The 14,519-nt window shown below is 45.0% G+C and overlaps 1 protein-coding gene across 1 annotated transcript in view; it reads left to right on the forward strand.

Moving 5' to 3' along the window:
• Positions 1-14,519, forward strand: part of LOC137536619 (pancreatic lipase-related protein 2-like) — a 71,350-nt gene that overhangs the window by 8,675 nt on the left and 48,156 nt on the right. The window contains exons 3-5 of the mRNA XM_068258873.1: positions 9,166-9,291; positions 9,917-10,051; positions 11,110-11,218. Coding sequence (XP_068114974.1) covers positions 9,166-9,291; positions 9,917-10,051; positions 11,110-11,218 — 370 coding nt within the window. The remainder of the gene's footprint in view (positions 1-9,165; positions 9,292-9,916; positions 10,052-11,109; positions 11,219-14,519) is intronic.

Raw genomic sequence — 14,519 nt, forward strand, 5'->3', positions numbered from 1 at the left:
TATAAACATCAGATCTATGATTGGGAAAGGTCGTCCTGAGGAAAGTCAGATGATCTGGACTCCTGGAATGGGTGGGGAGGAAGATACATGCAGTGGTGAGGCTCCATAGTTTCGCAATGTTGCTATGATGTTATTTAAAAAAGTTATATACCGTAACTGAAAATAAAAATGTGAGACTATTTTCTTTGCTACTAATAATCTATTAATAATTAGAGATGTGGCGAACGGTTCCCGAACCGTTCGCCGGCGAACATCTCTAAATTCATGGGCCTCTTACTACTTCCGGGTCGCAATGACCCGGAGTAGTACGCCTGCGCTGCCCGGCGGAGCGCGTCCTAGATCGCGCTCCCGTTGCCGGGCACTCTCTGCGCATGTGCGTGACGTCATGAGTGACGTCACGCTCATGCGCAGAGCGCCCGGCAACAGGAGCGCGATCTAGGACGCGCTCCGCCGGGCAGCGCAGGCGTACTACTCTGGGTCATTGCGACCCGGAAGTAGTAAGAGGCCCAGAGAGGTTCGCCAGGCGAACTGTTCGGCCCAACACTATTAATAATTCACACTACACATACAATTCATTATATCATTTTTTATTTGTTTTGCTTCAGTGTCATTTTAAGAGATAAGCAGAGACCACAAGGATCCATTTTTTTTACTGTATCAGTGAAGAATATCTATGAAATCCTGTGCAAATATGCATTCGCAGCATGACCATGTTAGGACTCCTGAATAGTGATGAGTGCCAAATGTTGCATATTTGGCAAATTTTTCATCATAATTTACAATTACAATTTCAGGGGAAAAAAATCATAATTATGTTACCATAATTAGGAACCATAATTTTGCAATTTCACATAATTTTGCGTAATTTCAATTTTAAAATGACATTTTGCTGAGTTTAAAAATAATTTTTCTCTTACATTTTTTAATTCAATTTTCTCAAAAACTACAAGGTGTTTTTGAAAAAAAAATGGTGTCCATTTAATATATTTTAATATTATATTTAAATATTTAATATATTCTATTGTTGACAATAGCAAAATTCACAAAACTACGAATAATTTACGTGAAATCAATTGATTTTCCAAATCCTAATTACATATGGCTGTAATTGCGAAATTGTAAGGGATAGCGGAGATGCCGCCTCAACAGAGGCTATCTCCACGTCTCAGCCGGCGGTTGCCGCCGCGCAGGTACATGAAGGAATTGTGCCTGGGACTGTGGTGAATGAGGGGGAGGCCGCCGCAGCGCTGAGCGGCATGGCGGCTGTCCCCGCGTCTCAGTCAGCGGCCTTCGCCGCATTGTTACATGATGGAACTTTGCCTGGTCCCTCAGTCGCACATAGACTGAGGTCAGACAGGATCTTTATGCAAGCAGAAGGGGAGTCAGCTGAACAGCAGGTCAGCTGACTTCAACACTGATCCTGATTGGCTGAGTGACTGGGGCGGTGCTAAGGAGCGCTCCCAGTATATATAGAACATGCCTGTCAGTTGTTCCTCGTCTGCTGTTGCATATTCTACGTGTTAGCACTCAGACCCATAGTCAGATCCGAAAGTCCTGGTGAGGGACTCTCAGTTTAGTAATCACCTGCTCCTCAGGTTGATAGCTGCAGTATAGTCTGAATCACCTGCTCCTCAGGTTGATAGCTGCAGTATAGTCTGAATCACCTGCTCCTCAGGTAGATAGCTGCAGTACAGTCTTAATCACCTGCTCCTCAGGTTGATAGCTGCAGTACAGTCTTAATCACCTGCTCCTCAGGTTGATAGCTGCAGTACAGTCTTAATCACCGGCTCCTCAGGTGACTAGCTATTACAGTACTGTCTGAATCTCTTGCCCCTCAGGGGATCACCTGCTGCAGTGCAGTCTGAATCACTTGCTCCTCGAGTGATCACTCTACATTGTCTTACTGTGCATCACCCGCTCCTCGGGTGAACCTATCACTACTCCTCTGTGTCTCCAGCCTGCTGGAGTACTGATTATGGTGTTCTTTAGCGATACCCCCTTTTACCAGCTCCTCTGGGATAGTGGGTATCTCTATCAATATTTACTGTTGCACCAAACACTATCTTACACCTGTGTGTCCTGTGTGTCTTGCTATACTTGTATTATTGGTGATTCTGCAGATCACCACATAATCAGGTATAACATCTGTATTATTGGCGATACTGCAAATCACCAATAATCAGAAAATCTGTTCTTGCTGACACCAATCGTTACAGAACAGCAGACCAAACAATATGGACGCACTACGTAGTCAAGTTGAAGTCCTGACCACTGCGGTAAATGATCTTACCGGAGTTATCGGTACCCATCAGACTCAGAATACCCAACTGTCTGGGACGGTTTAGGTACTTCAAACGACTATTGATGCAGTGCGATCCCCTCCAGTAACGGACTTTCGTATGCCCGTACCAGAGAAGTTTTTTGGACATAGATCTGACTTTCAGAATTTTAGAAATCGTGTGTTATCCTATTTTGAGTTAAGGCCTAATCTGTCAGGATCTGAGAACCAGAGGGTAACATTTATAAAGACGCTTTTGACAGGAGATTCACAAATATGGGCATATGGTCTGCATGCAGAGCATGAGGCCTTATCCTCAGTTCAGGAGTTCTTTAAGGCCATGGCCGTTATCTACGATGGCTATTACGGCTGAGAGGAAGCTAAAGACTCTCAGGCAAGGTCTTAATCCGGTGGAGAATTATGCCGCAGAGTTTAGGAGGTGGGCTGTGTCAGCTAGATGGGGAACGTATGCCTTATTAGATTGTTTCCTGTCAGGGTTGTCCGATGCAGTTTCTGATTTGATGCTAGGGCATCCTGAGCCTAAATCCCTGGACGAGGCAATTTTATTGGCCGGGCGGAATGATCGCCGCATTCGTTATCAAAAGCTAACCCGTGGGGAAAAACGCTTTAAAGTGGACCCAAAGTAAAAAATGTTTTAATTAAAAATATTTAGTTGCACCACTCTGACACATACAAAGATAAATAAACACTCCTTCAAACCTATGATCATTTCAGTGCATGCTTTTCACCCTTCTCTTTTCATAGCTAGGGTTATACTGGGGGCAGCCATTAGCAATTCCTCCATTGCCGGACACCATCTACTCCACCAGTTTGCCGGAAAAATCCCGGCAATTTGAAAGGAAGGGAGGGGTTCCTCCAATAAATGTAAAATATTTTATATTTGTCATCATGCAGCTGAAAAAAGGCTGCTATTTATTATTATAATTTAGAAAATAGATTTTATTTCTGAAATCTTGTATTTTTAATTTGGGTCCACTTTAAGATCTATTTCCTACGCCTCTTTTCCACCTCTGTCATCACAAGATGAGCCGATGCAAATCGGTCATTCTAGGTTAACCCAAGTGGAAAAGAATCGCAGAAGGTCAGAGAGACTATGTCTATATTGTGCTGAGGAGGGTCACATTGTCCAGAATTGTCCTAAAAAGTCGGGAAACGCTGCCGCCTAGGTGTAGTCAGAGGTAATACCTTAGGCGAGCCATCTGTACCTCTAAACAATAATCGCTTGCTCCTTCCCTGCTCCATTACCTGGGAGGGTCGGGCCACGCCCACAGAAGCATTTGTAGACTCAGGTTCTGCAGCCAATTTTATAGATTATGACTTTGTCAAAAAATTGGGGATTCCCTTACTCCCGTTAGACCGTCAGATTCTGATCACGGCAGTAGATGACTCTCCGTTACAATGTAGACAGCCTCTTTCCCAGACGCCCTTGTTATTGTGTGAAATAGGGGTTCTACATAAGGAGAAACTACAGTTCTTTGTCTTGAAAATGGCAACTTCTACCATAATCCTCGGTATGCCTTGGTTGCAACTTCACTCCCCTCAGATTGACTGGGCCTCAGGTCAGCTACAGAGCTGGTCAGCCCATTGTCATCATCATTGTTTTGAGAAAGTTGCTGTTTGTGCCACCAAGGTTCAGGTGAAAGGAGTGCCAGTGCAGTACGCAGAATTTTCTGACGTGTTTTGCCCCAAATCAGCAGATAAACTCCCGCCACACCGGAATTTTGACTGTCCCATAGAGCTGAGATCAGGTTGTATGCCCCCTAGAGGTCATCTTTATAATCTGTCGGGGCCAGAGAAGCTGGCAATGCAGGAATACATTAAGGAAAACTTGGCCAAGGGCTTTATCCGTCCTTCCTGGTCACCTGCTGGGGCTGGGTTCTTTTTTGTACAGAAAAAGGACGGTGGGCTTCGACCCTGTATTGACTATCGGGGGTTGAATAAGATCACAATGAAGAATCGTTATCCACTGCCGTTGATCGACGATTTGTTTGCCCAAGTTACCAATGCCAGTATTTTTTCTAGGTTGGACTTACGAGGGGCATACAACCTTGTAAGCATTAGGGATGGTGATGAATGGAAGACGGCATTCAACACGCCTGACGGGCACTACGAGTATCTGGTCATGCCCTTCGGGTTGTGTAATGCCCCTGCCGTCTTCCAAGAGTTAATCAACGAGGTTTTCAGAGAAGTTCTGGGAAAATTTGTGTTAGTGTATCTGGACGATATACTGATTTTCTCACCCAATCTGACAGAACATCGGAAGCACGTGAAGTTTGTGTTAAGAAAATTGAGGCAGAACTCCTTGTATGCAAAATTAGAGAAGTGCCTCTTCGAAGTCACTAAAGTCCCTTTTTTGGGATATATTATTTCCACTTCGGGTTTCTCCATGGACCCTGAAAAAGTTTCTGCTGTATTGGAGTGGCCTCAACCCGTAGGATTGACGGCACTCCTAAGGTTTCTGGGCTTCGCCAATTACTACAGGAAGTTTATCAAAGGATTTTCTTCTGTGGTGTCACCCCTTACCAACCTCACCAAAAAACGGGCTGACACTTACCATTGGTCAGCAGAGGCACAGTCTGCCTTTGCTACATTGAAAAGGTTATTTTGTTCTGCTCCCATTTTGAGACACGTAGATGTCACCTTCCCCTTCATCGTTGAGGTGGATGCATCTGAGATTGGGGTTGGGGATGTGCTGTCTCAGCGCTGTGGCCTTCAAGGTAAACTGCATCCCTGTGCCTTCTTTTCTCGTAGGTTCTCTCCAGCCGAGAGGAACTACGATATCGGCAATCGGGAGCTCTTGGCCATTAAGTTAGCCTTTGAGGAATGGCGTCACTGGCTTGAAGGGGCAGAACAACCCCTGAGACCATTTTGCCTCAAAGATTGGTGGTGGCCGCCACGGAAACCTGGCAGGATTGGGCGCTGACCTTAGGGCCCTACCAGCAGGATATCCCAGAAGGGAAGCCCGAGGGGGTACTGTTTGTGCTACTTCCCTTTCGCTTACAACTCCTACAGTTGTTTCACGCCCATAAGAATGCAGGGCATCCCGGGGCTGCTCGAAATCAGGATCTACTGGCCAGATGTGTATATTGGCCTTCTTTGGCACTTGATTGCAAGGAGTATGTGAGAGAGTGCTCTGTGTGTGCCAGAAATAAGCCCTCTCGTCAAGCACCAGTAGGTACGCTACAACCGTTGCCAGTGCCAAGTGAACCATGGACTCATTTGTCTATGGACTTTGTAGGATAACTCCCCAGGTCTGAGGGCAAGACGGTCATCTGGGTGGTAGTTGATAGGTTCAGTAAAATGGCTAATTTCGTCCCATTGAAAGGACTCCCCTCGGCTCAGGAATTGGCGGATCTCTTCATCCAGCACATTTTCCAGCTGCATGGCATTCCGGAGAATGTGCTGTCAGATAGGGGAGTCCAGTTTGTGTCTAAATTCTGGAGAGCCTTTTGCCAACAGATCGGTATGGACTTGTCATTTTCATCAGGCTACCACCCACAGACCAACAGACAGACCGAGAGAGTTACCAGTCCCTGGAGCAATTTCTCAGGTGTTATGTGGCAGATGCCCAGTCATACTGGGTGAAGTTCTTGCCTTTTGCGGAATTTGTGCATAATAACCTGAAGAGTTCTTCTTCAGGTTTTTTTTCCTTTTCAGGTAGTCTCGGAGATCTCCCAAATTCTCTCCTTTACCTGTGGCATCCTCCCCTTTCCCGGCTCTAGAGGATTGGCAAAGGGCATTGAAGGAAGTCTGGGTGCTGGTAAAAAGGAATCTGGGAAAAGCCTTTCAGATGCAGAAAAAACAGGCAGATAAAAGGCGGTCTGTTGAATGGAAGTTTTCTGCAGGAGACATGGTGTGGGTGTCTACTCAGCATCTGGTGCTAAAAGAACCATCACCCAAGTTGGGACCCAGATTTGTAGGCCCATACCCGGTGTCCAAAAGAATTAATGATGTGACATATATGATCGATCTCCCAGCCAGCATGAGAGGTGTGAGATCATTTCATGTTTCCTTGTTGAATGTGGATTGTGGATTGCTCTCCCCCCCCCCCCCCCTGTGATGATTGACGATCAACCTGAGTATGAGATCGAGAACATTTTGGATTCTCGATTAGTGCAGAATTCTGTACAGTACCTGGTCCATTGGAAGGGGTATGGTCTAGAGGAGAGAACTTGGGTTTCGGAGTACCGCATGCATGCCGAGGATCTGAAAAGAGAGTTTCATGAGCGATACCCTGAAAAGCCGTGTAAGAAGCATCCGGAGTCCACTCTTAAGGGGGGGGGGGAGGGGGTACTGTAAGGGATAGCGGAGATGCCGCCTCAACAGGGAGCGGCATGGCGGCTATCTCCACGTCTCAGCCGGCGGTTGCCGCCGCGTAGGTACATGAAGGAATTGTGCCTGGGACTGTGGTGAATGAGGGGGAGGCCGCCGCAGCGCTGAGCGGCATGGCGGCTGTCCCCGCGTCTCAGCCAGCGGCCTTCGCCGCATTGTTACATGATGAAACTTTGCCTGGTCCCGCAGTCGCACATAGACTGAGGTCAGACAGGATCTTTATGCAAGCAGAAGGGGAGTCAGCTGATCAGCAGGTCAGCTGACTCTAACACTGATCCTGATTGGCTGAGTGACTGGGGCGGTGCTAAGGAGCGCTCCCAGTATATATAGAACATGCCTGTCAGTTGTTCCTCGTCTGCTGTTGCATATGCTACGTGTTAGCACTCAGACCCATAGTCAGATCCGAAAGTGTGCTAGAACCAGCAGGAGCTGGGGATCCACACTTAGCCAGATTCTGTTGATAGCTTAAAGTACTAATTGAATTTTATTATTTGTTATGACCCTCTGCTAGCCTTGACTACTCTTCTGTCTTGTGATTCTGTGCCTTTGCCTATCTGATCCAGTTGCCGACTTAGCTTATCCCTCACTCTGATTCTGTCTTCTACCTTTGTACCGTATCTGTCCGTGTGTTGCCGAACCTGCTTGTCTGACTCTTCTGCCCTCACCAGGGAGCTTAGTCCTGGTGAGGGACTCTCAGTTTAGTAATCACCTGCTCCTCAGGTTGATAGCTGCAGTATAGTCTGAATCACCTGCTCCTCAGGTTGATAGCTGCAATATAGTCTGAATCACCTGCTCCTCAGGTAGATAGCTGCAGTACAGTCTTAATCACCTGCTCCTCAGGTAGATAGCAGATAGCTGCAGTACAGTCTTAATCACCTGCTCCTCAGGTGACTAGTTATTACAGTACTGTCTGAATCTCCTGCCCCTTAGGGGATCACCTGCTGCAGTACAGTCTGAATCACTCCCTCCTCGAGTGATCACTCTACATTGTCTTACTGTGCATCACACGCTCCTCGGGTCAACCTATCACTACTCCTCTGTGTCTCCAGCCTGCTGGAGTACTGATTACTGTGTTCTTTAGAGATACCTCCTTCTACCAGCTCCTCTGGGATAGTGGGTATCTCTATTAATATTTACTGTTGCACCAAACACTTATCTTACACCTAACACTTATCTTACACCTGAGTGTCCTGTGTGTCTTGCTATACTTGTATAACTGGTGATTCTGCAGATCACCACATAATCAGGTATAACATCTGTATTATTGGTGATACTGCAGATCACCAATAATCAGAAAATCTGTTCTTGCTGGCATCAATCGTTACAGAAATGTTGTGTTTAATTTTGCATAATCCTAATTAGCAGATTATGATCATCACTATTCCTAAAGTGAGTTTTATAAAATAACAAAGTTAGATACCTCATTAGCAGGGGCCTACCCAGAGGGGGGCAGCTTCGCAGGAGGGCCCAGAGCTGTGGGGGCACAATTACTAACCTTCCCTTCCTCCAATACAGCGGACTATACTTCAAATCAGGTGTTCTTGAGGCTACAGTTGTTATGGGTGTGAAGATTATGATGGCCACACCTGTTTTATGACCCTTTTATGGCACAGAAGGAGTGTGAACATTGGGGGGCCCCATTAGAGTTTCCCTGGGGCCCCCATGAATTTTAGTTATGCCTTGTGTGGCTAAGTCCGAATCCAATGCGGGTCTTCATTACGGGGGAGGGGCTTAATCCAGAAACATGGAGCCCCCCAGGACCAATGGCGCTCCAGGCAATGGTCTGTACTGCCTATGCCTAAAAACGCCACTGATTTTTAAGGCTACAATTGTTATGAGTGTGCAGATTAGGATGGCCACACCTGTTTTATGACCCTTTTATGGCACGGAAGGAGTGTGAACATTGGGGGGGGGGGGAGGGGTTGTATCAAAGTTTTCCTGGAGCCCCAATGACTTGTAGTTATGCCCCTGGTCATTAGTGGGAATCCTCTGTATGTTCCAGAGACTTCCCCTATTCTCCTTCCTCCTGTAGTCCAACGTTCCAGCACTGGGCCCCTTTGTAGTCTACACCTCTTTGACTCAGCGAGGACCCCTATACTCTGCATTACAGTAGCCTTGTGTGAAACATGACAGTGACCCTTTGATATGAACTGAAACTTCATATCGAAACTTGGTGAGTCAATTCCTCAAAACAAGCACGCAGCTCGTGACGTTAGAAGTCTCTGTGTCCATTTAGTCTCTGTGTCCATCCAGACAACAGCCTCTAAAGTTGTCTGTAGCAGTGACTGACTTCACATTATGACAGGCCTAATCTCCCCACCTGCCTATACAGTGGTTACCTCAGGGGTAACCCAGGTTTGTAAGTATATTACTTACGATTCATTATTTCCTCCATAATCCAGTACATACTACACTATATTGAGCTCTCGGTCTTCTGTTGTATATTCACATTATGACAGGTTCACTTGAAGAGCAGAATTGATGGATGCATTAGTTCCTTTTTAATTTTGATTTCATTTTTATCGCTCCTCCAGGTGGTCAGGGCCTCCAATGTTTCCACAGTCGGTACTACCAACTTTAATAGCAGCCGGAAGACCATCTTCATAATCCACGGCTTCCTGGAGACGGGTAACAAGGAATGGCTGGTGGATATGTGTAAGGTGTGTGTCATGTGTGTAGTCAGGGCTGGCTCTAGCTACAATGGGGCCTGGGGCGAAAGTAGCCTGGGACCCTCCTGACACTCACCCTCCTCCACCCAGTATAGTAGTCAGATGTGCCCCTGACGACCACCTCCCCCATTTAATAGCCAGATGTGATCCTTCTCCCTGCCCCCAGTATAGTGGCCAGATATACTCCTAACAACCCCCTCTTCCCAGTATTATTGTAGCCAGTTGTGCTACTTACACCCCCCCCCAGCATTACGGAGGCAGTGGGTGACAGGCAGCAGCACACTCACCACCGCTGCAGGTCCCATCTGTCTCCTCTTTAGTGCTGCTGCTCTGCACCCTCTTCTCACATTGGGCACTAGAGCCCAAATGGAGAAGGACCAACACTCCATTGGAGGAAGATGGACCTGCAGCACCTCCGGGTTGGAGGAGGAGAATATGCCTGTCCCAACTGCCTCTGTAAGGCTGGGGGAGGGAGGCCTTTGGGGTGGTGGTGGACACTTGTGGACGCCTATAGATGCTGGGGCCCCTTTGACCATATGGTGGTGCCAGCCCCGCATGTGTCTATGCCATGCTCTCACCCTCCAGAGTTCTCACCCTCTGTTCCTCTGTGTTTCAGGCTCTCCTGCATGTGTCCGATGTGAATTGTTTCTGCGTGGACTGGAAAGGAGGATCATTTGCCCCATACTCACAGGCTGCCAATAATGTCCGTGTAGTGGGGGCCGAAGTAGCCAAATTTGTAAAGTATCTGGTGGTACGTGCTGCAATTATTTTTCATTTTCACAAATATCAAATATTTTACATTTATTGGAGGAACCCCTCCCTTCCTTTCATTTTGCCGGGACAGAATCCGGCAAACGGGTGGAGAAGATAAAAAACAAAAACAAAACAAAGGCTGCTACTGATGATGTTACAGGAGAGGTGATCTCAGCTTGTGTGAGATTTCACATAGACGACGCCCCTGTGAGGGAGGGTAGCTGATGACAAACACACCCATGATCTAAAACCTCCTACTAAGCTCAGAAGTAATGGCTGCCATCTGTATAACCCTAGTTATGAAAAGAAAAGGGTGAAAAGCATGCATTGAAATGCTCATAGGCTTGAAGGAGTGTTTATTTATCTTTGTGTCAGAGTGGTGCAACTAAATATTTTTAATTGAAAAAATGTTTGGTTTGGGTCCGCCTTAAGTCGGTAGGTCCTCGTAGGTGCCAGGGGCATAGCAATAGGGGTTGCAGAGGTTGCGACCGCATCAGGGCCCTTGGGCCAGAGGGGCCCCAAAGGGCCCTCCCTCAACTACAGTATTAGCTCTGTATTGGTCCTGTGCTCATAATAATCACTTCTATAGATACTTTGAATAGTGGTAATTATTAACAAACTGCTCCCCATCCCCTTCTTGCACCTCTGACACTGTAGTTGCCATTGGCAGGTTTTGGTGCACCGTATCAATTGTTATGTATGGAGTGTTTGGGGGGCCCCATTGTAAAACTTGCATCGGGGCCCACAGCTCCTTAGCTACGCCACTGGTAGGTGCTTTTAGTGAGTGACAAAAATTCAGGGCTCTTCTGAACAGCCCTAGACCTCTCTAAATAGGCTTTAATGGAGTCTTCATATGAATAGATAAAGTCTGTGAATTTGGTTTTGGAAATGTAGTATAATCAGTGGAAGTTATCAAGCAAGCAGTGGTAAGTCTGTGTATTTGGATGTTGGTTAATGAGCAACTACAGCCAAAACTTTTGTTTGAGTCTTGCATAAACTTCTGGAGTCAGTCGATTGGTATATAGGTGCTCAGAATTTTATTTTTTTTTCTCTGAGGAAACAATTGACTACACACTTAATGACGTCTATCTGATTGGCCACAGTCTGGGAGCGCAAGTTGCTGGGGAGGCTGGAAAAAGACAAAGAGGAATAGGAAGAATCACAGGTAGGTGATGGTGAAACATCTCCACTAGACAGATAGATGTTTTCATTCATCGTGTTGACATTACCATTACTTTTATTCAGTGCCTAAATGGTGCACATGTAATTCAGGCCCCAGGAAATTTGGGCACAGGGCAAAGCTGAAAAAACTGCTTACCCTGCTCCTACAAAAGTCCCGGGGGTGTTAATTACTATTCCCCCGCCAGGACGCCATGGACTCTGGGGTAAGACGCTGTGTTTATGGCAATTCTGCCTTTGTCTTTTGACAGTGCCCAAATTACTGACTGAGAGTCGTTATAGCTGTAATCCACATTACGGCCTGTGGCGGCACCTCTTGCGCCGGTTTTTGCCTGACTCGACTAAATGGACATGCCTTATTTATACATAGACTGTATAATGCAGATTTTGTAATACTGGAAACATTTCCATGTTGTTTTGCAATAGTTGCCTTTCCACTTACGTTCTATTGGCATTTCCGATCGGAAAATGGAAATCGGAATTCTGCGGAAATCCGATTTACCGCAACTAAGTAATTATAACCCAATCACAGAACTCGAAAGCATTGGACCAATCGGAAAATGCTGAATTTTTCTGCAAAAAAATCAGATCACAGCATTAATTTCAGACCAATCACAAGTTTAATTTTCAGTTTTTCCAATTTCCATGTTTGTGATTTCCATTTTTCCAATTTTTAATTCTTTTTTGGGTTCTTTGATGTACAAAAAAATGACTAATAAAAAACTCCTCAAAAATCGGATCTGCTAAATTTAAAAGTTTAGCAGAGGCCTTTATTATCCTACTTCCTAGGCCTGCACAAAGTTTCAGGCAGATAAGGACTGCTGTCATTATTTTATTGCACACATTAGCAGAGAACAAACAAAAGCTTTAATCAGCAAAAGGGGTGAATATATTGGACACTATGCTATCTCCACACCTTCACCTGGATAAATAAGGGCAAGTAGATGGGGAGGGGGTAACATGGCAGCTCTTATAGCTATTAGAAACCAGGACAAACTGCAGAAAAAAAAATTGTCGCTTGGCTCCCTTTAACCAGTGGTGACTCCGGCTTCAGAATTTTTTTTTTTGGGGGGGGAGGGGGCTCAAAGGGACACAAGGGCTGGCAGGCGGGGCTCATGGGAGTGAATTTGCTGCACGCACAGCGAAATAATGGGCATGATTATGATGTTATGTGGGCGGGGCTAACTGTAATGTAGTTGCATAAAAAAATATGAAGTAAATGCACATAATGACAGACAGCATTTTCAAAGTAAATGCACATAATGGGAGACACCGTTTCCCCAGTAAATGCACGGAATGAGAGACAGCGTTTCACCAGTAAATGCATGTAATGAGAGACAGCCTTTCACCAGTAAATGCACGTGATGAGAGACAGCGTTTCATTAAACTCAGCAACAAGAAAAAGGACCACCTGACATCATTAATAGTTCAATAGAGCAAACAAAGGAAAAATCCAGGATGTGATTGAATGCAAAATGTATTTATTGATAGCCACTACAAATTTAAAATCAATTAAAAGCAATAAGACCAACCTGGACCAAATAATCCCTATAACTCAATAATGTATAGAGCCCGATACCAGCACTTAGCTTGGTAAAATATATGTGTCACAGTCTGAGCTTCCTGCGATAAATAAAGCACAGTATCTGGACAAAAAATATACCAAATACTTGTAATTGTATATAAGTATACTGTGTCGCAGAGAATAATTCAGACATGAAGGCACATATGGGGCAATCCCAGTATCAACAAAAAGGCCCCCCACACATAAACTGCCACTGATGAGGTGCTTGTGCGTATTAATATAATTATAAAGTGCTCAAAGTGCAACTTGACATAGGTTAACTACTAGATATAAGTGTTATAATGCATGTGACAACAATTATAGGAAAAAGGTTGAAAAAGGAGAGCTAAGCTCACGAATAAATGAGAACAGTGAAAAGGGATATATGGCAGAAGGAGGAGGCTATTAAATGGAGGCTCACCGATGTAAAGTAGTCGCAAGGGTCCAGGAAGGCTTGAAACGCGCGCTGCCCGCGCTCTCCTGGCAGTTTATGTGTGGGGGGCCTTTTTGTTGATACTGGGATTGCCCCATATGTGCCTTCATGTCTGAATTATTCTCTGTGACACAGTATACTTATATACAATTACAAGTATTTGGTATATTTTTTGTCCAGATACTGTGCTTTATTAATCGCAGGAAGCTCAGACTGTGACACATATATTTTACCAAGCTAAGTGCTGGTATCGGGCTCTATACATTATTGAGTTATAGGGATTATTTGGTCCAGGTTGGTCTTATTGCTTTTAATTGCTTTTAAATTTGTAGTGGCTATCAATAAAGACATTTTGCATTCAATCACATCCTGGATTTTTCCTTTGTTTGCTCTATTGAATTATTAATGATGTCAGGTGGTCCTTTTTCTTGTTGCTGAGTTTAATGAATTGTTAGAGGTCGTTGACCTTTCCCCTGATTTTTTATATTTATTTAATATGGCTACTAAGCTGTTAGATATGCTGCTTGTTTTTTCTTGAGTTGCAAACAGAGAGACAGCGTTTCATCAGTAAATGCATGTTATGAGAGACCGCGTTTCACCAGTTAATGCAGATAATGACAGAAAATGTTTCCCCAGTAAATGCATGTAATGAGAGACAGCCTTTCACCAGTAAATGCACGTAATGAGAGAGAGCGTTTCACCAGTAAATGCACAGCGTTTCCCCATTAAATGCATGTAATGAGAGACAGCATTTCACCAGTTAATGCACATAGTCCTCTATTCATAAAGCATTCCCACATGCAGTAATGCTCAAAACAGCTGACTTTACCAACCATTTAACAAAGTGTCAATTCATAAAAGCTGTTTCTGCATGAAAAGCTACAATTCCTGATCAGTGTGGGAAATTACCGCCTTTTGCGGTGATTATCCCAACACATGTCACTACATGTCAATTCATAAAGATTAGAGCAGGCGGTATTGTAACGGAGAATACCGTCTGTTTAGAAAAGGCGATAAGCCAGCGGATAACAGCTAAGTTAATGGGGACAGATCTCCCAGGCAGCAGCAGTTAAAGCAGTATGAAAAAGGCTTTCCGGAATACCCAGGCTGTGTTTTTTAACCTCTTGGGTACCTGTTTTCAGATAAATTTCACATCAGAAAGCCTGCATGTGTAACATTTCTTGAAGTTCTTCTAAGCTGCACAAATTAAATAGATTGTTTAGAAAGACTAATAGGCAGATTTAGAGAAGATTCAGGGCAAGGAGAGGCAGTGTCTCTGCATGGAGAAAA

The sequence above is a fragment of the Hyperolius riggenbachi genome, chromosome 10, assembly GCF_040937935.1.
Source record: "Hyperolius riggenbachi isolate aHypRig1 chromosome 10, aHypRig1.pri, whole genome shotgun sequence".
Classification (NCBI taxonomy): domain Eukaryota; kingdom Metazoa; phylum Chordata; class Amphibia; order Anura; family Hyperoliidae; genus Hyperolius; species Hyperolius riggenbachi.